Source organism: Lutjanus erythropterus, chromosome 8 (genome assembly GCF_056507025.1).
Source record: "Lutjanus erythropterus isolate fLutEry1 chromosome 8, fLutEry1.hap2, whole genome shotgun sequence".
NCBI classification, from domain to species: Eukaryota; Metazoa; Chordata; class Actinopteri; order Lutjaniformes; family Lutjanidae; genus Lutjanus; species Lutjanus erythropterus.
This window is the reverse complement of record NC_139324.1, coordinates 5,298,412-5,323,772: the sequence shown is the minus strand read 5'-3', so window position 1 is coordinate 5,323,772 and position 25,361 is coordinate 5,298,412. Positions and strand designations below refer to the sequence as shown.

The 25,361-nt window shown below is 37.9% G+C and overlaps 2 protein-coding genes across 2 annotated transcripts in view; one reads left to right on the top strand and one right to left on the bottom strand.

The window, feature by feature from the left end:
• Positions 1 to 9,048: 9,048 nt before the first annotated feature.
• On the bottom strand, positions 9,049 to 17,519 carry LOC146322335 (anterior gradient protein 3-like). The gene is made up of 8 exons (XM_084723941.1): positions 17,474 to 17,519; positions 16,766 to 16,884; positions 15,903 to 15,966; positions 14,528 to 14,580; positions 13,544 to 13,620; positions 12,726 to 12,789; positions 11,371 to 11,454; positions 9,049 to 9,271 (listed from the first exon to the last, which is right to left on the bottom strand). Exons 2-8 carry the CDS (start codon positions 16,860 to 16,862, stop codon positions 9,222 to 9,224), a joined length of 489 nt encoding a protein of 162 aa, XP_084580067.1. The 5' UTR covers positions 16,863 to 16,884; positions 17,474 to 17,519; the 3' UTR covers positions 9,049 to 9,221.
• Positions 17,520 to 20,061: 2,542 nt separating this feature from the next.
• ift54 (intraflagellar transport 54) overlaps positions 20,062 to 25,361 on the top strand; it is a 32,882-nt gene continuing 27,582 nt past the window's right edge. The window contains exons 1-2 of the mRNA XM_084724286.1: positions 20,062 to 20,302; positions 22,676 to 22,744. Of these exons, the coding sequence (XP_084580412.1) occupies positions 20,180 to 20,302; positions 22,676 to 22,744 (192 nt within the window). The 5' untranslated portion in view covers positions 20,062 to 20,179. The remainder of the gene's footprint in view (positions 20,303 to 22,675; positions 22,745 to 25,361) is intronic.

Sequence of the window (25,361 nt, the reverse complement as noted above, 5' to 3'; positions counted from 1 at the left end):
CGATTAATCTTTAATTAATCAATAATGAATTGATTATTAAATTAATCACCAACTATTCTGATAATGGTTTAAATCATTCTTTAAGGAAAAAATGTCCAAATTCTCAGATTTCAGCTTCTTTAATCTGAATATTTTCTGGTAAACTGAAGATCTTTGAGTTGTGGACAAATTGAGACATTTGAGGACGTCATCTTTGCACTGATTAACATTTTATAGACCTACTAATTGATTAATGAAGAATGACTGACAGATAGCGATAATGAAAATGAAAACGGGTAGAAGTCTACGCTAAAGTGTCAATTCTGATGCCTCCGCCTGCAACAGTTTCATACAACTGTGACTTTTTGTGTTCCCTACACCTGATTGAAACCATTGATTCATTATATATCATATTTGCAAGTATCCCAGGAGTTTGAGAACCAGCTGCAAAATGTATGTTATCTGCTTATCGGTGGAAAAGATGGCCGATACGGATAAGTGGGGCCACCGCAGTCATCTCCTGTTCTGGCTGGGTCACCGCCACTTCCTGTTCCGGCTGGGTCGCCGCCACTTCCTGTCCCGGTTGGGTCGCAGCCATCAACTGTTCCGGCTGGACCGCAGCCACTTCCTGTGCTGGTGGGGCCACTGCAGCTGCCTCCTGTTCCAGCTGGGTTGCCGTCACCATCTCCTGTCCTGGTTGGGTCACAGCCATCTCCTGTTCCAGCAGGGCCACAGCCCCTTCCTGTCCTGGTGGGGCCGCCACTGCCGCCGCCACTACTTCCTGTCCAAGTGGGGCCACCGCAGCTATCTTCTGTTCCCGCTGGGTCGCCATCTCCTGTCCTGGGTGGGTCACAGCCATCTCCTGTTCTGGCTCGGCTGCAGCCACTTCCCGTCCCGGCTAGGCCGCCACCACTGCCACAGCCTTCACCAGTTCCTGCTCTGGCTGGGCCACCGCCGCAGCCTCCGCTGTCTTCGCCCTCATCAACAACATCATGGTTGTCACCCAGATCTGCTGTGTTCCCCTGGACTGACTCCAGGCTGCCCGCCTAAGGTCTCCAGCTCCGTCTCTGCTCTGCCCTCGGGCCGTCCACCCAAGGTCTCCAGCTCCGCCTCTGTCCTGCCCTCGGGCTGTCCGCCTGAGGTCTCCGGCTCTGCCTCTGCCCTGGCCTTAGGCTGTCCACCTGAGGCCTCTGCCTTTGCCCTGCATTCATCAGACTTCCAGCTGGACCGTTTGTCCACAATTCACCTTTCCTTCCTCCAGAACCCCGCCACCCACCCTGCTCAGGCATGTGACTTTTGGGACATCAGGAGCCGTCCCTTGAGGGGGGGTTCTGTCACAGTTCTGCAGGCCCAGTTTCCCTTGACCTGTTCCCCATTCTCCCAGTTTCCTTCTGGCCCCTGTGCCTCAGTAAATTTCCACTCTCCCTGCCTCTGCTCCACTCTACCTGCCAGCCACTCCCACCTCATCAGCCCAACTCTACCCACCTGCGAGCTCAGCTGCAGCTCATCCCCCATCAGCCCAGTATAAAGCCTCTCCAGCACTTTCAATCCTTGCCAGACTGTTCTTCAGTATTCCCTGAAAGACTCTCCAGCCCTTTTTCCTGGATTGTCTTCCTGTTTGCCTGCCCTGCCTGCCTGACTCTCCTGCCTTGTCTGGCTCAGGGATATTCACCACAGCCTTCTGTTCCTGACCATGAGATCTGTCTCTACGTTCCTTGTTTTGCCTGCCTGTCCCTGTGGCTGCTTGGTGAGTCCGCCTGTCATTACTTCTCCACCTGGTTCCAACTTCCCTGCTGCTCATCCCCAGTCTGCTCTGCTGCATCATCGGCCTGCGCTTCTGGTTCTGGGCTTCTCGCCTTGTCGACCTCATCTCCTGCAAGTCCCTCTCTGTCACTCCTGCCTGCTGTGTTACGGAACTGTATGGGTCAGAGGGTTCACGTCTTCCCCCTCGGTTCTGCATTCAGGCTCAGCTCAACCCAATCCCTGAGCCTGAAACCCAGAGACTTTGTGTGGGCCCCGAGCCTGAAGAAGGAACTATTTCCTGTGTTTCCTCGTCTGCTTGTGTTCCTGTTTGCTTGTGTGCTTCATTAAATTTCATTACCAATTATCCCAGTTTTCTAGTGTGCTGCTTTTGGGTCTTAAATACACCCGTTACAGTGTTAGCACACAAGATTTGCTGCAAATCCGTCCACCCGTTCAAAAGTTATTGCGCAAACAAAAATCTGTGACAGACGGACGCACGGAAGGACGGACGCACAGACTCATGTACGGCTGGACAACCAGAGAACAGTATGCCTCTGGCCCGGCAACTTCGGCCTAACAATGGTTACAGGAAAAACTTGCTACATCTTTCTTGACTTGTTACATCGTTTCCATCTTGTTACATTTTTACGGTGTTTTCCATCTTGCAAAGTGTTTTTCATCTTGTTATATCTTTTTTTGTGTTGTTACATCATTTTTTTATGCCTCCACCCGCCGAAGGTGCAAAAAGCAGTAAATCCTCACGTTTAAATAGCTGGAACTAGAAAATGTTTAACATTTTTACTTGAAAAATGACTGAAATGAATAATCTGTCATTACTATTTACTGAAGTAATATTTGCAGATCTACTATTTACTATGCCAGAAAAAGATTTCTGTCAAATGCAGTATGTCAAAAACAAAAAACATGTCCTACTGTATCCAGCCACATTTTGTAGTGTGCAAGCCAGCATGATTTTCTCTCTTTTCTGACCCACAATCACTTACATCACTTCATCTGAACTACTGATGGGCCTTTTTTGCCCTGCCGAGCCAAACCGTACTGCACCAAATTGTATTTCCATTATTACTTTCAGCAAGCTGAGCTGTGCCGAGCTGTGCCCAAAATGGACCTACTCTGGAGTGGGGCCAAAGTGAGCCCGACACTCCTCAAAGCGGGCTGCAGTGACGTCTCCAATCCATGACAAACCTCCTGTCTCCACATCGAACAAGTCAGTGTTGTGATACTGAGTTCATGTGTGTGCAGGACAGCAGAGAGAAAGACGTGTCTTAAAGTCTCTTTATGTTCAGCTCTCAGTACTTTTGTAACTTCTAACAGAATCTTTATGCTTTGAAATGTAGTTTCTCTCCTGTGTCGCTGTTTGTACTTTCAGGTATCTGCATTATTTTACCATTTTATATTCACTTTTGTGGATTCTCTCTGGGTTCTCCAGCTTCCTCCCACAGTCCAAAGACATGCATGCTAGGTTAATTGGTGACTCTAAATTGTCCATAGGTGTGAGTGTGAGTGGTTGTCTGTCTCTATGTGTCAGCCCTGTGATGAACTGGTGACTTGTCCAGGGTGTACCCCGCCTCTCACCCAATGTCAGCTGGGATAGGCTCCAGCAGCCCCACGACCCATGAAGGATAAGCGGTTACGGACAATGAATGAATGAATGAATGAATATTCATTTTCAGCTGTGTTGGAGTCATGTTAAGTTACTGCTGATGAAACCCCCGAATGAAAACATTTCCTGTTTGTGCTGCTTTTTAATATAAACGCGTTTAAATAATGAAACAAAATGGGACTTTTATTGTGAAGAATTTAAGGAAACAGCGTGTTTGTCCCAGCAATGTACATGAATGATTTATCCACCACTTTACAGCAGCTCAAGCCTCCTCAAGTTCATCTTGAGGTAAAAGACAGACCTTCAAGCGGGTATCCCTGTTGTAACAGAAATGCAAGCCCCTGCCGTGTCAAACCGAGTTGAGCCAGGCCAGCTGTGTGTGCGTGTGTGTAAAAGGCCCATGAGAGACCACAGAGAAATCATTCACTGATAGATGACACGCACCAAACAGACATCAAGACATCATTTTAGCATTGTCTTTTGGGCTGAGTCTGGTTGGCCTGTCCTGGTCTTTATTTAGCCCAAAAATACATGTTGAAATGTGGGCTGTGTTTAATCCGTCTGTCTTTCCAACAACGTCTTTTCACCTTTCACTTTCAACTAAAACCAGATGTAGGTCGACGCCCTTAAGTAGTTGTCTTTTCAACAACATGGAAAAGACATTTTTTCATTTAATTTAGTTTCTGAGATGACAGGCAAAGCCGTTCTTTCAGTGGTATTTGTGTAGATGCTGTTTTAAACAGACTCACAGTGTATCACTTAGAATCATCTCCTTCTTACTGTGACTGCAGCATAACTTGCATATAGTCAGACCTTGTGAGACAGTCCATCTTTCTGTCACACTGTCCTTCAGAATACGTGTGTCTCTGAAGAAATGTTCTTTCAAGTTTTGACGCTGACGTCCCACACAGAATCTCCACGGGTCATTTCAAGTCCAGGACAGAAAGCAGGAGATTGGAGAATTGAGATATTCAGACTTTGTAATCTAAACAGTGTTTACGCTGGGTGAAAATGAGTTTCACATTTAATGAAATACACAAATGTGCAAATGTATATTTGCTGTCATACAAGTAGTGTTTGTGTGTGCATGTATGCTATAGAGCCAAACACACAGCATGACAAACATTTCTTATTTGGGAAGGTTGTCTGGGTAATTATCTGTAAATATATATATTTTCAGTTTTATTTCCAGTAATTCTTTTCTTTTTTTGTCGAGTAATGGTAGAAGTACTTCATATTCTTAAACCAATATGACAGTTTTTTGGAGGCATGAATTGCTGGAAAGGATTTTGGAGGCAGTATTTCCTTCACAGAGCACTGAAACAGCGCTGCAATGAGCCAGACAGGGAATTGTCAGGCCCGGGATATAGGAAAGTCTGAGCAGAAAACACACTTGTTATGAACCCAAGAGTGTAAGACTATGAAACCTAGTTCTCAAGAAAAGTAGTGGGGAGGAAATAGTTGGCAAACCTCAGGAGTTTCTGAAGAATTGTCTTGGTCCATCTGAAAGACACAAATCTGAAAAACATGAGAGGAAAGCAGGCACACAATTGCTTCAGATGTCGGTTCTGACTGTGGTAAAGGAGAAGAAGAAAAAAACAACGGCAGTGTGAATAATTTAATCATTTCTCAGTGATCAGTTCCTTCAGTAGATGTTAAAATAATATTGAGGAATGAAACTTAGTGACCCATTTAGAGGCTCTGTTTTCTGCTTTTCTCTGAATTCAAAGAAAATAACTGGGTTTTCAGGATGCATCTCATTAGTTCTAATAAGGTTCTGAGTGTGTGTTGTTGACACTGCTGCGAGTCTGCACAACCATCACCCCCGCTGATATACAGTATGTCTGTACCAGTCAGCTTACTTCTCTCTCAAAAGGTGAAGGTGCAAGAACGCTCACTACAGTGGAGTCGTAACAATTAAAATGGGCTCATTAATCCCACTTCTGACAGCAGAAAACTGCATCTGGACTATTTGTGGCAGAGCAGCACGTTCCCATTCTGTCGAGCTGTTTACAAATGGCATTTTAGCAGTTGTCATGGAGCACGCTTGGCAAGTAATAGATTACATATAATGGGTAATCAGCATATTAAAAATAAGATAACTATTCTATTACAGTTACAGTTGAAAAGGATGTAATCAGATTACAGATATATTTAGTAAAAATGGGGAGTATTAGTAGGATGAAAATTTTAAAATCAAAGCTACAAGCAGCGTTGAAGGGTCCCTTGCTACACTGTGCATATCAGGCATGTAGGCAGTTTCCTAGTTCCCTTCCATGTTTCCATCCTAGTTCCCTCCCTAGTTTGCTCCCTAGTTTCCTAGTTTCCATCCTAGTTCCCTCGCTAGTTTCCTAGTTTCCTTTCTTGTTCTGTCCTTCTTTCCTAGTTCCCTTCCATGTTTCCTTCCCAGTTTCATTGTTTCCTTGTTTCTCTCCTAGTTTCCTCCCTAGTTTCCTTTCTTGTTCTGTCCTTGTTTCCTAGTTCCCTTCCATGTATCCTACCCAGTTTTCTTGTTTCCTTGTTTCTCTCCGACTTTCCTGGTTTCCTTCCTATTTTCCGCCCTTGTTTCCTAGTTTCCCCCAGTTTCCTCCCTAGTTTCCTAGTTCCCTTCCTTGTCTTCTTTCCAGTTTTCTTGTTTCCTTGTTTCTCTCCTAGTTTTCTAGTTTCCATCCTAGTTTCCTTCCTTGTTTCCTAGTTCTCTCCGTAGTATCCTTCCTAGTTTATAAAATCATTCCTTGTTTCCTTCATTGTGTCTGTCCTTGAATCCTAGTTTCCTATATAGTGTTTTTCTTAGTTTCATAGTATCTTTCTTGGTTTCCTAGTTTCCAACTTTCCTTCGTTGTTTCCTACTTTCCTTCGTAGTTTCATTGTTCCCTTGTTTCCTTTCTAGTTTCCTTTCTAGTGACTTAGTGTCTTTCCTTGTTTCCTTCTTGTTTCCAAGTGTCCTTTCTGCTGTTTAGAGGGTTGAACAAGTTATGCCATGCCCATCACCAAAACCATATGAAATTTTTCTCTACAGCTGAAGATTGTGCCAAGTTTCATGTGTGTATAAAATTAATCTGTATCTATTTTGATAATTGATTATTGTTTTGGGCTGAATTTTTAAGAAAAAATTCTCAGATTTCAGTGTCTTCTCACATTATGGACCAAACAACTGATCAATTAATTGAGAAAATAATCTATCAGTTAAGTGATGATGAAAATAATTTGTTTGTCGCAGCCCTAAAAAACATAAAGAATTTCACCATATTTTACATTGAGGTGAAAGTCACAAAAAGGTCATCAAGTTACATGATTTTAACATTGTGCTACTTGGATTATGTTACTAACTACATTTTTTTAACAGGTGATTATTTAGTGTATCAGAGATGCTCCCTGATATCAGATGCACATTGTTGGACTATTGACAAGGAACTATAGATCCAGTTATATACACAGTAGAATATACAGTAAAAGAATGACAGTGTCTCTCTGTAAGTAAGATTACAATAAAGTGTGGATTGTATCTGTGATGCATCTAATTACATCCTGTATATTACCTGTTAAAGTTATAGGACCCTGGACATCTATATTATACTGCCACCCAGTGGTTAAAATATGCCACTATCTGTGAGATGTTCCAGTTTCTGTTAAGATTTTTTGGGGGGCTTTTTAGCTTTTCAATTAGTTCATTGTGTTGTGAATGTTTTCAAAAGGTCCGCTCTCTAATTAAAGTTCAATAACAAAGGGCAACTGACAGCAGAAAGAAGAATAACAAAGGGAAACTGTTAGTGTAGTGTCGAAGTGTTAAGGGAATATTTTGCTTATTTGTGTATTTTGCAAAATGTCAAACTACTAAAAATATTAATACCAACACCCCCATTCCATTTTTTGATTAATGAATGAATTATTTATTTATTTATTAAATGTTTTGGTATGATCTATTTTTTCTAAACTTGCCCTGTGCCAGAAAACATAGGTACAAAAATGTGCTTTTATAATCGTCTTTGTTTTAAATATATTTTTAATTAAATTGTTGGCCTTTTAAAGTTGTGTCCCAGATTTCCACCAACACAGAACATCAGATTTTTTACAAAAAATATGATTTAATCAGGCATAAAAAGGTTAGCTATACCCTCAGGACCCCTGTCTCACTTCCTGGTTTCAAAAAGGCAGGAATACTGCTCAAGTAAGTGCTAGTATTTTTTGATAATTTCATTCAATAATGTTTTTATCAGATGTCTCAAACACATCATGTCAACTCTGTAGTCCTTCTAAATCAAAGCTAAATAATTATGGCTTAAAAATGTGTATTTTGATTAACATTAAAAGAACTCTGAGACACTTTAAAAATAAAATGACTGCTCACTATGACTATGCTGTGCCATGAAAAAATTTAATATTTTGTCAACTCCATCTACATTTAATAAAAAAATGTAATGACTAGGAGGTTGGCCCGTTACAAGGTTTAATAGCCAAGAGTTATTAAAATATATTTTCCAGTGTAATTCAAGAGTAAATTTCTCAAAATATGGTTTTATCCCAGTCCTAAAGAATGCGTGGAATAACAATCAATAAATAACAATTATTATAAGTAACTATTTCCCTTGTTTAGTGTCAAGAGGTACAAAGACATTCTGAGAATACTCATATTAATGAACCATCTGAACTGAATATAGAATTTAACTTGTGTATGACTGACTTGTTGATCTACAAATTCTTTTAATTTTCCATACAACTACCACTCCTGTGTAGTGATGCTGCAGTGCCACACAACAACTAAAGTGGAAGCTGAGGAGGAAGGTGACGTTATCCTCTGTATTACAAAGCATTTACAGATCTAAAGTTGTGCTTCAGCAACAAGGATTCACCAATATTGTTTTAAAGGGACAGTTCACCCCAAAATCAAAAAGACAGACTTTTCTGCTGGTCTGTAGCAGTATTTATCCATGTGGATGTTTTGCTGTGAGTTTTAGAGATGTCATCATGGTTACTGAGATAATCCACACATCTTGTTATGAGCAGTTTAATGTAGGAACTACTTTTTTCTGCAAAAGAATGCAATGGAGCTACTTTAAAAATATATAGGAACTACTTTTGTTCTACTAGAAAAAAAAGTAGTTCGACATGAAACTGCTCACAACAAGGTCTGTGGATTATCTTAAGCAACTGCATCGAGATTTCTGGAGAAAGACACTGGTTTGGAATTTTTCAATTTTTTTTTTTTTTTTTTTTTTTTTTTTTTTGGTGTTTTGAGCACCACAAGCTGAGAACCATTTAGCATCATTATATCAGAGAGAAGGCAGACATCTCTACAGCCAATATCTCCAAAACACTGCAATTAAAAAGAAAATCTAGATGTATAAGGGCCAAGGGAAAAATATGTTTTTGATTTTGGGGTGAACTGTCCCTTTAAGGTTATTTTTTACTAAAGCTGCTAATTGACATTTTTTTTGCACACTGTTCAATATGTTCACAACCACAATAAGCATTCACTGTTTTTTCAGAGACTCTTTGACCTTTCAGTGTGCTGTAAAAGCTTTTATCACATTACTATCATAAACAACAGTATTTTAATGTGCTGTAGGTGAAGGCTCAGAAATCAAGTATAGTGTTTCCTTTCCACGTCTTTAAATTATGAAAAAGATTTTAATTTAAGTTGAACAAAACAGCTGCGAGTTATTAAGTGAATCGTCCTGCATGTAAGCTTCAGTACCCCAGGATTGTATTAGCACCATTACACTTTATTTCTTCCATATGCACTCTTTATTCCCTTTCAATTATTCTGGCTTTATTGTGCTCTGAACAGCATGTAAACATGTCAGTGTTGACCACTGAGCAGGAAGCCCAGCACGACTGCAGGATGCAGAGAAGTCAGATGCCAGATGGAGCTGCATTAGAGTTCAGTTTTCAACAGGACCTGGGCTTTCTTCATGTTTTTGGCCACTGTTGAAAAAGAGAGGAGAAATAAGAACAAATAAATAAAATGTTCATTTTCTGTCTTTGCTGGCAAAAGGCTCACTGGAAAAAATGCCCTTCAAAGTTCAGTGAAAACATGTGAGCATTCAGTGGCTTGAAAAAACTTCTCACCAAAATCCCAAAACTAAGTTTAATAATTAAAGGAGCAATATGTAAAACCTTAGCATTCACATATGAGTACCACAGTCCAAATAACAAGTTCGAGCCGCTGACAGTTTGAATCACTTTTGAAGATTCGACCTATGGTTGATGTAAGTTGTCTCCCTCACCCCCTACTCCCTAGACACATCACTCAGCACTCGCAGGGACACTAAACCTGAGGGAGTGAAAGACTTACACTTTGACAACAACAAGCGACAAAGACAACAAAAGTCCCACTGCCCTGAAAATACACACTCTGGATTGGAGCTGAGTAACTGCCTGCCAGACTCCATTAACATATTGCTCAATCTAAACCGTTATAAACATTTACTCCTTCTATAAGATTTTGGATGATTTTTTATGGCTCATAAACAGACACTCACTCATTCAGCAAACATTCGGCATTAATTTGAACTCTAACTAATAAATGACATTCCAGACCGATATACCAGCATTTCAATGGCATGTTTCCTTCATCTCTGATGACATATCATGGTGATTTTATGATTTAGTACAGTAAATATATTCTCCTTTAACTGGTGCTACAAATAACATTACACCTAATTAAGTTTATTTCGATAATTTATGTGCAATAATGTTAAGGGGAGCACTACTGGGCTGTCAGCAATAGTTCATGCAGAAACTCAAGATAAAAAGCATCATATGTCGACAGTCTTCGTGTCAGTTTGGCATCAATATGATCCATAAAGATAAATAAACTTGACATGTTGGATTTTGTCATCTCAGCTTGTTACCAGCTTCCATGAGTTAGTTGCATTATGTTAGTGGGAGAAGGCAGTGGGAATGTAAGGCAAGCTGTTTCAGAAATTAAGACATCTCACTACAATAGCTGCTGATTGGTGGATCAGATACTGAATTTAATCAGCCGAGGTGCTCATTTGGACCGTTTTCTAATTTATATGTGCAACTTTGGATTAAAAATGTCAATCCTGCTTGGTGCCTGAGTTTTCATAAAAGACTATATTTTCAGTTAGAATGTTTTCTTATATAAGTTACACAAAAGAAAATCTGATCATTTTTACCTATTTCAGCCAGAGGCGGTTATACTGACCATACAGTGCCACAGCTGCCACTGTTATGTTACATTACTTTTTTCACAGTTGGAGATCTTTGTTGCTTAGTAACTATCATTGTCTCTGTCAATGAAACTTCACAGGTGGTCTTGATTTACAGTTTCCCAACATTATAATTAATTAAACTCAATTAAAAATAAAGTAAGGGAGACCAGGGACAGTTGTAATGCTTTTTGTCTCAGCAACTATAACTTGCTGAATTTTGTGTTAAATCCCATAGGCTATGGTTATTTCTTGTGGTGGTTCTAGGTGGAAATTTGTTATTATTAATGTTAAATGACATGTTTATAATCGTATATAACTGTTTCTCATTCTGAGTAATTCTAGATTAATCTAAATTTTGAATCAAATCACTGATGGTTATTATCCTACAGAAAAATACTGCTGTTATATATGTAATCATTCAGTTTACTAAATGCGATGGCATGTATATTGATAAATATATACATACATTTTCCAAAACGTACATTTATGGTGTATATTTTGGTATTTTATTTTTAATGGATACATTAACAGAATAAATGCATTAATCTCTCTGGTATTTATCATTAGAGATAATATAGACAGTATTTGAGGAGTTTTTCAGCCTTTACAAAAGTAAGTACCTGGTTTGCTAATCCCTGTTTCAGCACACCTGCCTGATAATATTAAACATGTTTGATTTTATTAGGATTTATTACTATTTGTTACTATTTTTGATCCAAACTAGCTCAGATGTTTTAAACAAATAGGATCTGTCTTCATGTTCCTGACAGGTGAGGTGTGCAGCCCTCTGGTCTCCCTTCTGTCCTCCCCCAGACTGTCATTAGAGAGACAGAGGACATCACTCACAGTCTGCCATGTCACCAGGCTCGTAGGCGTAGCGGTGGTTGCCGTACTTTCCTGTAATGTCCGTGCGCACAGTCATAGATGGATCTGCAGACAGACATGTCACACACACACACACATACAGGTGAGGAGGACGCGTTGTGTTATCTGACTGTAAGTGCTGTTCATTTTGTTAACTGCTTCTTGTGTTTCTGTAAGAGTTTTTAAAAGCAACTTGTAAAGAAAATATGAAAGGTCAAGGAGGGAAAAAAGTGTGAAAGTAAAAATAAAGTGACGACATGTGAAACACAGAGAAACACACGGATGACAGGTGTCATTTCCAGTGAGAAAACCAACAATTAAGTAGTTATTTAGGACTCCAGTCCTAGTTTCCCCGACACTTCCTACACCATCATTAAGAACACAAACTACTGAGCCAGTTATCCTTTACTCCACTCCTCTCATCAGCACCACGTCTCTGCCATCTGTTATGCCTGAGTCCTTATTCTGCTAAAAGAGACTTAAACTAAACTAAACTACTGAGACGCTTTTGCATAAATCAGTCCTGTCAGTCCAAAGAGTATTTTCAAATATACTCTGCTTTGGCTTTTGAGTCGTGTTGAGCTCATAAGATGGGAGAATGATGCCAGAGAGTCAAGAAAGGCAGAGGCAGTGTTGTGCAAGTTCACACTTAAACAGAGCCAGCTCAAAGTTCAGTTCACAGATTAAAATCAACCAGTTCATATTTATACTTCATTTCTTTTTCATTTTGAAAAGTCACTTGTCATTTCTTCCATTTATTTATTTATTTATTTATTTATTTATTTTTATTTAACTTGAAATAGGACTTTCTCCTGCCAGCTACACTGAGGTCTATATGACATTATACTAAGTGGTGCACAATATTAATGATTTGTATTTTTTTTTTAAATTCGAACCACATACAAAAATAACTAAGTAACATTATTAGACACTGCAGCAGTAATGTGATTACTTTGAGCTGTGCTCAGATAGATACAGTGGGCTAATATGACTTATTTTGACTTATTTTTTTAAGCTTGTCAGCTGCCCCAACCACTGTGACAACTGCCCTCACCAAGACGTCAATGGTAACACTCTGAATTTCTGCATGAAATTGAATATTACAGTCCTGTCCTTGTTGGTGAAAACAGATCAATTGTATTATTAATCAGTGCACATATCTATGTTTCTCATATCATAATATAACTTGAGAAACTTTTTCAAAATGACTTAGTATGTAGTCATGCACAACACTGAACAGAGGATAGAAAGTAAGATTTCCTATTTATATATTAAATATTTTGAATTGACTTCCCAATTTCCAATTCTATATTATGATGAATGGTGTAAGAATTTACCAACAAAGAGGATTCTGGGTGTGTAGTGTCCATCAGGGGCCAGATTTTCATCCGTTGTCTCCTCCTGTAAAAAAACAAAAACAAAAACAAAGGGTGTGTGTGTGTTTAACGTGATTACTTCTAGATGCTGTTCTTTTTTTCACATAATTTTTAACCTTTAATTATACCTGATGTTGTTATTGTCATGGGATTGCTTCTCTCTCTCTCTCTCTCCGTGTGTGTGTGTGTGTGTGTGTGTGTGTGTGGGGATGATCAGTGGATGTGCAGCTTGTCCACAGCTGATCTTGCATCCTACTGGCCCGAGCCACCTAATGTTTTTTTGTGCACATTGATGACTGTATGCTGAAGAACCTTTGTATTTTTGAAAAAACAAAAAAAATTTTTTTTTAATGTTATGTCCTTTTACATTATTTTTGGTCTCGTAACAACTTGTCATCTTTGTTGTTTTTTCATCTTGTTACATCTTTACATGTTGTTTGCTGTCATGTTATATAATTTTTCATCTTTTTCACAATTTCGTCCTGTTACGTCTTTTGTGGCATTCATTGTCTTGTAATGTCTTTTTCACACATCTTTTACGCCATATTTCATCTTGTAAAGTCTTTTTTTGCCTGCACAGATAGAAGTTGTTGCTGCCCTAGTATCAATACTGTGAAAAATGAGTATCAAAAGCATTACAAATATTCAGTATAGATATTTATATATTTTTGAAGACACTATACTGCAGGAACTCTATATCGAGCAGCCATCTTATTATGTATAAAGTGTTCTTGTAGCTGTGAGACCTTTGTCTGCTCATGTATGTTCAGTTTACTTACCAACAAGTTAAGCATGATGAAATCCTCTTTAGCCATTTTCTGGATGGACTTTTCAGCAACAAATGCCTTCTTCAGGTCTGTTGAAATAATTATATTAATCTTAGATTTCAGAGTAGAATAAAAAAGAACTGGTTTTAATTAAAGTAATCATTATATTAATACTTTATATGCTCCCCAGAACTTCATGGGGTTGCAACCCGCCAATAAAAATTCAAAAAGAAGCACGTGTGGGCAGGAAGTGTAAATGTGGCCAGGCATGTTCAGTTATCACCAGGGGCATTGTGTGTGCAATGTGTGTGCATACATACACACATTAATATATCATTTCTCATATCTACTTTAATTAAACATGAAATTTAGGAGTATTTTGTAAGTAATTTGTGGGTACGTCCTGAGAAATTTCAAATATATTACTTGGTAATTGCCACCTTTTACTATGAAATTATGGGACCCCCATGCCCCCCGTTCTAGAAACTGCCCTAGTTATCACAGACTGTGTTCATAAACCTCTCTATGAACAACCACCGGTATATCCATGTCTATTTGGCTCCCCAGAGATAACACAATGTAGTAACATATGAATCGAATAAAACACAACTTATTTAAACCATCCTGAAAATTGTATAGGTGAGCCTTGAACAGAGTAATGGTGTTTTCACTGTGAAGTAAAGTACTGGCATGTTAAAGCTTTCAAAGGTAGGCTGTGAAATATTCTCCTTTTCCCTCAAACCTGACAAAAATCAAAAGTAGAAGACAGATTTTGCCCTGCAGGTGGTCTTGACTGTTGATGTGTTGCGCTCACTCCCAGCCGTGTGATTAATGAATATAATTCCAACCTATTTTCACTGCCTGTTTGGCAGGTATTAACGAACACACCCATTGTGTTCCCCATGAAACCAAGCCCAGCTCTGGGTGAGGAGGACAGCACAGGATGCACAAGCACTCTATTTTTACATTCAGTATTTCTCAGCTGTAATGAAGTACCTTGACTGAACTGGCAGCCATCCTGGTGATGGATGACCATCAGAGGCTTCTTGCTGTGAGAGAAAAACCACAGAGAAAGAACTTGACACATTCTTCAGCACAATAAGCACAATGATGGGTGTGAATGCATTCCTGCACAACATAACACACACACAGCCTAATCCCTGAGAAATCAAAGTGCCCTTTCCAGACTTACCAGACAAATAAGAAAATCTTGTTCTGTATTCACAGTTTTATAAAACAATATTAATATACAATAAACCACCCAGTCTTCAGAATTGGGATGAATTATGTCCTACGGAAAAAAAAAAAAACCTTTCAAAATGAATATGAACACTCTAATTCTTAATTCTTAATTATTAATGTTCTTTAAGGATTTATATTATTGAAATATATGTAACTTATTAAATGTTTTGGTTTGCTTTAATTCTTTTAATTTCAAAATTTGCTCTTTGTCTGAAAACACACTTGTCCCAGACAAGAATTCAAAACTTCAAACAATGAAAAAATGTGTTCAAAGCCTTCAAAATCTAAAACTAACAATACCTACTGATAACATAGGTGTAAATATTTTATATTATAACTGTCTTAGTTTGAAAATCAATTTTTAATGAAAATATTGACCCTTTAAAGTTGCATCACAGATTTCTGTCAACTCAACATTTTTACAAAAACCTGATTTAATCAAGCATAAAAAGGGTTAGTTATACCTTAAGGACCTTTGTCCTCACTTCCTGTTTTTTCTTTTTAAAAAGGTGGGAGTACTGCTCAAGCACTGGTAAACCTTCTCAACAAATTTATTAAATATTACCATCAGATGTGTCTGAACCATAACATGTCCTTAGTCCTTCTAAATCAAAGCTAAATAAGAATTATGGTTTAAAAATGTGTATTTTGATTAACATTAAGAGAACTCTTAAAATGCTTAAAAAAATAAAATGACTGTGCAAACTGTGCTGTAAAATGACGTTTAATAAAAAATGTAATCACTCAGTTGTTGGTCAGTTACAATGTTTAATAGCGATGAGTTTGGTCTTTTAAAATACATTTTCCAGCGTAATTAAAAAGTAGAAATCAAAATCAGTCCCCCTCTACATGCATTCTTGTCCCATTTCTAAAAGATGACTGATACATAAGAACAATCTCACAATGTGTTTTTCTTTTTGGACTTTGAATGAGTGATAAGTGAAAGTCATTAATTCATAATTCATATGCATAGCATCTGTTTTGCCCAAATCTTGAGGATGCAGCTACATCAAAGAATTAAGGGGCAAAAATTGCACTTTCCCATTTACATTTTATCCTCACAGCTTAATATCATATCCAAACAGAACCATCAAATATTCAAGATTGTTATCAAGGTGAAGAGTCTTACCTTTTGACCATCTTTTCCAGCCCCTCCTCATAACTTTTCACCCAAATAATACCATCACCCCACCCTGTAGGACAGGACAGGAATAAAGTCAATAGCACAGTACAGGCTCTGAAATATACTCAAAGTATAAAAGTAAAGAGTCGCCCTCTGAAGGACATTTCTACCAGGTATTTCTGTGAAAAACTAACTGAACCTCACCTTTCATCCACGGTCAAGCTTCCCTCTCTGTTTCTTGTTGTCTTTTATGTTGTTTGTGTCTTGTTACATCTTTTATGTCTTTTTTTTTTTTTTTTTTTGGTCTTGTTATGCCTTTTATGTCATTTTCTTCATGTTGGGTCTTTTACAACATTATTGTTTTGTTAATTCTTTTATTTTAAAAATTAAAAAAATTAATTCTTTTTTGTCTTGTTGCATCTTTAATGTAATTTTTTTTCGTATGTTGTTTTTGTCTTTGTTTATGTTTGTTGTGCATGATATGCACTCGTGGAAGCATCAAGGAATCATCTTTTCTATATATTATTGGTCCATGCATTTAGGCTGAAATTGGTTTTGATTTTGGGAAGGTGGTCGCGATGATACAAAATAAAAATAATAGTTCCCCTTAAATGCATTAACACTAAAGTAATGAACCTGTTTTGAAAATGTAAGGAGTAGAAGGTACAGATATTTGTTGTAACATGTATGAAGTGAAAGTATAAAGTTCTCAGAAGAATAAATACTCAAGTGAAGTACAGATACCTGAAAAATCTACTTGCATACAGTAATGAAGTGTTTATACTTTGTCAATTCTCACCTCTGGTCATGATTCTGGAGATGGAAACTAAAGCTGCATGTACATGCTTGAACAAAGGAGGATCACGCACCTCTTGACAAGGACTCAGGCTTGGCTTTCTTTTTTTTCTGCTCCCCGGCACTGGCACAGATACCAAAGAGTAAAGCAAACAAGACCCAGCGAAGCATCACTGCCTGCCCTCTGAGAGAACTGCAATGACGGTCGGCAATTAGATCAAGGGTCAAGTTCACTGAGAAGTTCATTTGAAAGATGATTAGATTTTTGACAGCACACTGTACTGATATCTGCACCACCACCACCTGACTCACCAAACAAGCTTCACAAGACTGAGATTTAAATGGCTGTATATATGGACAACATCAGTGAAGTAGTTTACAAAGAATTCATATATAATTTGCACTTTTATTAAAAGCTACAGCTGCCACTATATTGTTACATTCATTTATGTGAGCTACAATTCAGTACAGATTAATTTAAGGTTTGTTTTTGTACCAAAAATAAAAAAAGAAAAAACTTTAACTGCACTGTATCTATTTCTTTGTAACATTTGAACAAAAACTGACTCAATAGATCACTATACCATCACCATAACTATGAGACAGGATTAAAACAGTCAGTTGAAATCCCACAAACCCCTGTTATTAACACATTTTAGTAGCAAGCTTGTAACTATAGGAGGTATCTAGCTGTTATCACAAAAACTATGGTATTTTTGATGTAAAACTAATTCATAATTCAAGTATTTCTGTCTCCTGAAGTCACATAGTAAATGTCTTACCTCACCAGGATGAAGCAACAAGCATCTGCACCCAGGCCTGCTTATACACCCAGTCTTTTGTACGATCTGTTTTCTTTTAACTGAACTCACCAAACAGGTATATCAAAGTAGTGTACTATAAATAAGGGCGACTGAATCTGAAATGCTAAAAGTGGCATACAAAGTGCAGAGTGACACAGACTGATGGATACTAAACTGACTATCATCAAACACAAACTTTTTACACAGTGTGTCAAATCAAAAATACAAAAATACTACCTGTAATGTGGAAGTTAACTTCCCTTAACTTTCATTTGTGACAAAGAATCTGACTGTTTGAAGTAATGTGAGGGGGTGCCTGGTAGAGCTTGAGATCTGTGCTGGAACCCAGCGGGACCCGACGGGTTTGGGTCAGGTTGGGCCTTATTTCTCACATATTTCACAGGCTCACGTTGGGTTTGGGCTGTACTATCTCTATTTTTTTCTTTTCATTTTCTCCCCAGTTAAGTCACTGCCACTTCCAGTTCCCTGCATGTATTGTCCCTGTCACTGAAAACTTCTACGAGGGAAGAAAAATGTCGGTCTGTAATCGGGTTTGGGCTGAAATATGCCAATGAGAGATGGGTTCGGGTCGGGTTCGGACAGAATTTTGTCAGGCTTGGGCCTTTTTGGGCTCAACTTTTCAGGCTGATTAAAGTTCGAGTGCCTGGCTAGTAAATGTTGAGCGAGGCTCATCAATCAAGTTGCACAACATACCAGTGGAGGGCTCAGCAATACACTGTACTGTACTGCACAAACCTTGCACACACACAAGTGTATCATCTTTTTAAACTAAGGGTGTCACAATTTCAATATTTAATCAATAAATGATTGAAATGAGCTTTCAACTCCGAGAATTTAATTGAAAGGCAGAATCTGTAAGCCTCCCATTTTTTTTTTTTCCTTCAAGCCCCACCTACTTGTGGCAGCCTGCGCATGTCTGAAGAAAAAACAAAAAACAACTCTGCAAAGACAAGAAAACACACTTGATACCATAAACACTGTCTTTTTAAAGAATTTTGAAAATAGAAATGACAGTACTGTACTAATCAATACTCATCGGTGCAAAATCTTTAAAAAAGTTAAAACTGAAAAATAGAATCGAATTATTACCTTAAATGAAAAAAATAGTCATTATATACTCACCCTCATGCCGATTGAAGGATGGGTTTAGTTTTTTAGTCAACAAAACACTGCACAAAACACTACTTGTAATCAAAGTCTCCTAAAGTCCCAACATGCTGTTCACTTGTGCACACACACCATCACACCACACACACCCAGTTCAGACATGTGCACATGGCTCAAAGGATCAACAGCGAAGATTCTGGCTAAAAATATGGTGTAAATGTCTTTCAAGTCAACTTGGCATGTTGGGGCTTCAACCTTTTTTTTTTTTTTTTTTTTTTTTAATGGCTTCACACTGGCGACAACCGTGGTCACAGGGATTGTGTTTTTGGGTAGTCCCGTTCTCATAAATGCAAAATCTTAAGGACGCCTGCAAGGAATTTCCTCAAACTTGGCACAAGTGATCAGCTAGACTCAAAAATGAACTAAATGCCCCAGGACTCTGTTTATCACTCTGCCTCAAGATGCATCACTGGACATAACTATAACACCCACCATTGTGATTTGTGTGATTTGATTTGTTGGGTGGCCCTCCCTTGGTGTAAGATGTGAAAGACACTGGGTTTATTTTATTTATAAAGCTCTTATCAGCCTTTTACCTTCTTACATCAGTTTAATGCTTTCTTTTAATGTGGGCTCTCATCGTACTCGGTCTAGTGACTGGATTATGCTCCAGGTGCTGGCTGTTTTTACTGATTTTGAAAAATCTAGTTTTTCATATTGTGCACCTGCAACATGGAACAACATACAGAGCAACTTAAAGCGTTCCTCATTTTTTATCCATAGTGCAATTTAAATCTATTTTTTATTTTCATTTTTTTTTATTGTGGTTTTATTGCTTTTTAATTCTTGTTGCCACTTGCATGTAAATTTCTCTTTGGATTTTTCAGTACCTAAGTGGTTTTATTTTTTATTTCTTACTTGGCTACATTGTAAATGAGGTTAATGAATTTCTCAGGAATGATTGGTGGGAATTTCTACAATTTTGGTCCAAAGTCCACGTGGATTGAAAGGATAATCTGATTCAGTTTTGGTGATCAAAGGTCACTATGACCTTACAAAACATGGTTTTGGCCAAAACTCAAGAATTCACATGCTAATTTTGATAATGCTATTTTTATGGTTATAAAATATCACACAAATGTCTAATAGGATACTTACACTGCTTGAGAGTAACTACTTACATGTAATTCAATTACAAAATAAATGCAACTGTAAATGGGTCTATCTATCTATCTATCTATCTATCTATCTGTCTGTCTGTCTGTCTGTCTGTCTGTCTGTCTACAGGTATTTATTATTATTATTAATGTCTATTATTGTCTATTATTGCTCTACTACAGCTTTGTTGCAGATTGTTAGCTGTTGCTATGGTCACAAGCAGCGCTTAGCAACCGTAAACCCTCGGCGCAGGCGCAGTCTTCATTAATGATGCACTGTGGGATTGCAGAATATTGACATAGCAACCAAGCGACTGAACCACCAAGTTTTTTCACTCCGTGTTAGTTTACGCCGTCTCTTCTGCGTTTGGACTACTTAGCTTCACTTTCGCCCACTGCCATGAATGGCACGATAGTAAAAAAGACCCAGGACACGCTGGGCAAAGTTATAAAGAAACCACCGCTCACGGAGAAATTGCTAAGCAAGCCGCCGTTTCGATACCTACACGACATCTTCAGTGAGGTGAGGCTGACATGCTAACGTTACGATGATGTTAGCAAACTGGCGCTTGTTTAACTCGTACCATGAATCCCTTGTGCCTATATTTATTGAAAATGTCTGCGCCAACTCGAGCTATGCCTTTTAAAACACAGAGAAGCGAGACAGTTAGCTGGCTAATACACCAGCGTTATCATGAACTAAGCTAATCAGATAAGTTAGCTCACATTAACTTCGTAGTAACGCTGCAGCCTCTTCAGCTTTTCTCAAGCTGCAGAAATGTCTGCTGATATACGAATTAGGTTGTGTCAACCATGAACCAAAGAATGAGTTGCTAACGTCCATTAGTAAAGCCACTTTAGGTTGTCGATTAAGTTAATATAGCAGGTAAGCTAGCTGTGTAGTTAGCATAGCCTATAGCGTCGTCTAGTTGCTAGGCACGACCTGAGCCCGCACAGGGATCAACAAACCAATTTGTCCACTATTAACTAACTATAGTGAGACTATTGTGAGTATTACACTGGTTAAATTAGTCTGGTTCTGCGAAGCATCACGTTGAGATCACGGCTGCTGAGCAGCTTATCGTAGCTGGGCTGTTTGATACGTAATCGCTTTGTAACTATATGTAAACCCGTTACCATTCTTGGATTCTGTTTGTGTTAGGGATGATAAGGATTAATTGATGATTGATTCATCTTTCGTCAAGAATTTGTTTGATCAAGAAAAATGCAAATCATCTACTATCAAACAAAGATCTGAAACATAACAGATTATGATTATGATCGCGCTCCGCATGTTATCTGATATTCAAGTATATGTGTTTAAGATGTAGGCCTCTATGTCTGTATATGTTTCATAATACCATCAGAGAATACGCAATATGTTTCTCTGGAAATGCAGGTTTGATTGAGGGGGAAAACGCATTTGGTATTTCCTTGTGTGAGCAAAATACTTTAGTTTTTTTTTGAATAACGATCAATCAATTAATTGATTGTTAATTACCAATGATTGATTGAGGAAAGTGCTTACAATTTGCAACCCTAGTTTGTGTTGTTCAAAGCTGCTTGCAAAACAAGTGAAACAAGTGAAATAACATGTCTGGTTCTCTGGCAGTTGGGATCAGTCTAGAGAGCCACAGCAGCTGTTACTGTCAGGTGAAGAGACGGTCAGGTACAAACTGGGATCAGCTCCTAATCACAATCATGTGATTTCATCTACAACATACAGGGGACACACCACACATTTAGTTACTGGATGAGTTAGATGCTATGAAGAAAGTTGTTATTCACATATGTTTTAAATAGTACGACTGCAACTGACAAAATAGCATCATCAATTTAACTGTATGATCATTTTCTCGAATAATCGATCAGTTGTTTGTTCCATACAATGACAGAAAAGTGTCCTCTAATGTCTTGTTTTTACCATAACCCAAAGATATTTGGTTTAGGGTCATAGAGGACTGAAGAAAAATGAAAAATAAAAAAATAAAATGTAAAATATTCACATTTGAGAAGCAGAAAAAAGAGAAATGTAAAAAATTCTTAAAAAAGATTTATTGATTATTAAAATAGTTGGTGATTAATTTAATAGGCCACAATTGATTGATTTAGAGTGTCAATGATTAATCAATTAATTGATCTTTAATCTATTATTAGATTAATTGCCAACTGTTTTGATAATACATTTGAGTCATTTTTTTGAAGAAAAAATGTCAAAATTCTCCGATTTCAGCTTCTTAAATGTGATTAAATGTATTTTCTAGTTTCTTTACACCTCTCTGACAGTAACCCTAAAAACTTGGGTGAGGACAAAACAAGACATTTGGGGACATCATCTTGAACTTTTTTAATCAACAATGAAAATAATTGTTAGTTGCAGCCCTAAATGGCTGTAGTATGGAGGCATTTTATGGTTCTTTTTTTTGTTTTTTTATGTTCGACAACTATTTGTTCACAACTATTTGTTGCAGCTCTAATAGGTAAAATATATGAGATGTAACTTCCTGATTCAGATTGAACTTGAAAGTCAACTGCATTTTATTTCTTTTTTTTATGTCTTTTTCATTTCCAAGTTGTACACACAACAAAACCCTTTGACACAAGGTATCAAGCACAGTAAAATCTGTTTCACAGTTCTGAACATAAGTGCTGTGACCTCAACTGCACTCTCCACCTGTTGAGTAGTTTAATATTTCACTGTAGATTCATGTATATTTGATAAAGGGAAGTGTGTCGGCATTTGCGACTCCTTTCCTCTGATTAACAATGTGTTTGACTGGAGGGCTGAGCTATTAAACAACTGAATTTTCAACTTAAGTTATAAGTGCATGAAATGCTTAATGTTGTAAATTAATCGCCAACTGAGTGTGAAACCATTGTTTCTTACCATTTTCAGGTCATAAGGACCACAGGTTTTATGAAAGGCCTGTATGGAGAAAACGAAATGAAGTCAGATAATGTTAAGGTAAGTTCACCATACTGTGTCCACCAGGTTAAAATGCTCAGCTGTTGTTTTTGTAGCATCTGGCCTCCTGCTACACAAAACTGATATCAGTGTGCTTTGGTCAACAGTCATTTGACTCTCTTAATGTGCTTTGTTTATGTAGAGAATATGTATTTAAGTCCAAAGCAGCAGCCCTCCTTTTGTATGAGTTCACCTGTGCGTTACATGGGACAGTCTGAGGTTGTCCATGTGTGGGGGTAACCTTACACGCTGCCTCTGTGACACACTGAGTGAGAGGATCTGGCAGGACATGACTGAGAGGGCCTGCCAAGGTGTCAGAACTCAAGTCTGCTGTTTGAGAGCTGACCCCAGATCAATACTGGATAGAAAGATGCTAGGCCTTGATAAATGTCAGTGTTTGAAACCAGATACCTTACAACGGGCAAGTTATTGTAATTTAATATTGTTAATTTGTTGTTGTTGTGTTTAGAATTTAATAGGGATGCCCAGTATTGGTAAATGATATGGTAATATTTTCCAACTCATTTGGGCTTAATAACGATACTGATACATCACATATTCATACATCACATCTCTCCTGTAGTGGAATTAAAGGAGAAATCTGTAATATATGTACTGTAATAAATCATAAAATGACCACGACATATCATCAGAGATTAAGGAAACATGGTAAGTTGAAATACTCGCTTCTCTGACAACAATGCTACAGCCACAGCATCCTCCTTTGAAATTTCTATTCTGGCAAGTAACTGTTATTGTTTGCCTGTTTTGTTTTTATCAGAGGCAAAATCAATTGTGAATGTTTGCTAAATGACTAAGTGTCTGTTTGTGAGTTTATAAGAAATCGCTAATAATCTTTTAGAAGCAGTATAACTGTTATAAATAGCTGATTACCTTTGTTGTTTCTTATTATTGTAAAAATTATAATGTTGCACTTATGTTGTGCTTAAAATGTGCAATTAGATTTGCATTGTTGAAGGAGTGTGATTTGATTTCTCCTTTCATGACCAGTGTTGGGCAATCATTGCAACTTTGCTATCCACTTCTGACCTCCCCACCACAGACATACTCACTTTCCCTGGGTATAATTAAAGTGTCATCATATTGGCAGAAATGTCAGCCTGCTTTTGGGCTGATACCAATATTTCATCATAAAGCCTTTATTGGCTGATACAGATGACATGCAGATGGTATTGCATATCCCTGGAATTTAACTTTATTTCTTCATGTACTTCTGTTATAGGCCTTTTCTGGAAGGTACAACCAGTTGACTGAGAACTGTAGGTATATATTAAGTAGAGAGAGCCCCCCTCCAAATCTATCCTATATTGAATGATTTGTTTTCTCAAAGTTTGCGTAAAGGAAAAATGGAGTATTTCTTCTAAACACATTACATGTTTGAACATATAGTAGCTGCTGAAAACATAGTCTGAGAATGATGTAGTGATGAATTGTGGAGTTAGACAGGTAGACTGTTCATGATTTCTGAAACACACCTGAAACATGCCTCGGCGACTTAATTTTATATAACTAGCATTTTCTTCAGTCATTCAAATTTGACTGAGTGGTTAATAACATGTTTCTGTGGTGTGACAAACAATAGACATTTATTGTTGCTTTACAGTATATTTAAATATTGATTGTAGTGCTTTGAAATTATAGCAGAATGAACAAATGTGAAATTGATTTGTTTGGAAAACTGGCTCTTGTATTTGATGTATTTCAAATTTGATTTATTCATAACCCCAAAATGTTAGTCATGGAGACTCCAAGCCCACATGAACCTGACCTCCCATATTTTCAGTTGTAGTAAGGCTGAACCATGATCACAGAATGTGAGTTGTTGCATCAAGCCTGCCATTTTATTCATTGTCTACAGAGGACCTGTGCAGTAGCATGTTATTCAATAGAAGTGTGACAAGTAAAGGGACCAACACTGCAAAGGCCAGCTTATTATCAGATGTTACACAGACAGAAGGGCCAGGTGGTTGCACCAGCTACAAGTCCTTATGTTTCACAGTTGGCAGACCTTTCAGATGCAGCAGGCTGATAGACGAGAAGCACTGCTTAGCCGGGTCATTTGTCTGGAACAGGGCCTGTTTTATTTACTTGCATACAAGAATCCAAGCATTAAATCAAAGGAGGAGTGTGTATTTGTTTGATTTTTACTTTCTAAAAGCAGTCTTTGTAGATCCGTGTTTTCCATTTCCTCTTGGCAAAAGCCAATATTATTGGCCCCTTGAGATTCAGGATTTGATTTGTGAGAGCTTGTGTTCAGAAACAGAAAGGTAAACACATCACCACAAAAAAAGGTTAGTCATATTTATTAATGTGTAGCAAATTATTTTCAAGATTTACAAACTGTACTGTAAAATATAAACTGTTAGTTTCAGTAGCGTGGTCTAGAAATGTGAGGAGTCAGACATAAAGGACACAAATTGGTTTTGCTTGGCCAATTACAGACAGACATTGCATGTAAAGAAAGACTGAACTCAGTGGGGTTGGTTATAGTTTGTTTTGTCCAATACCGGTTTTAACTTGTTACTTGTAAAATGGCACCAGTGCTCAAAGGTTGCCTGAAGTAATATCTTTAAAAAACAAGAAATGACTGTCAACA

What these genes read in the sequence shown, in the direction of transcription:
- LOC146322335 (XM_084723941.1), bottom strand. Translation starts at nt 16,862, where the DNA reads ATGCTTCGCTGGGTCTTGTTTGCTTTACTCTTTGGTATCTGTGCCAGT. An exon ending in GCCTGAGTCCTTGTCAAGAG is followed by an intron (nt 15,967 to 16,765) that starts GTGCGTGATCCT and finishes CCTGTCCTACAG; the next exon opens with GGTGGGGTGATGGTATTATT. An exon ending in TCATCATGCTTAACTTGTTG is followed by an intron (nt 12,790 to 13,543) that starts GTAAGTAAACTG and finishes GTTTTTTTACAG; the next exon opens with GAGGAGACAACGGATGAAAA.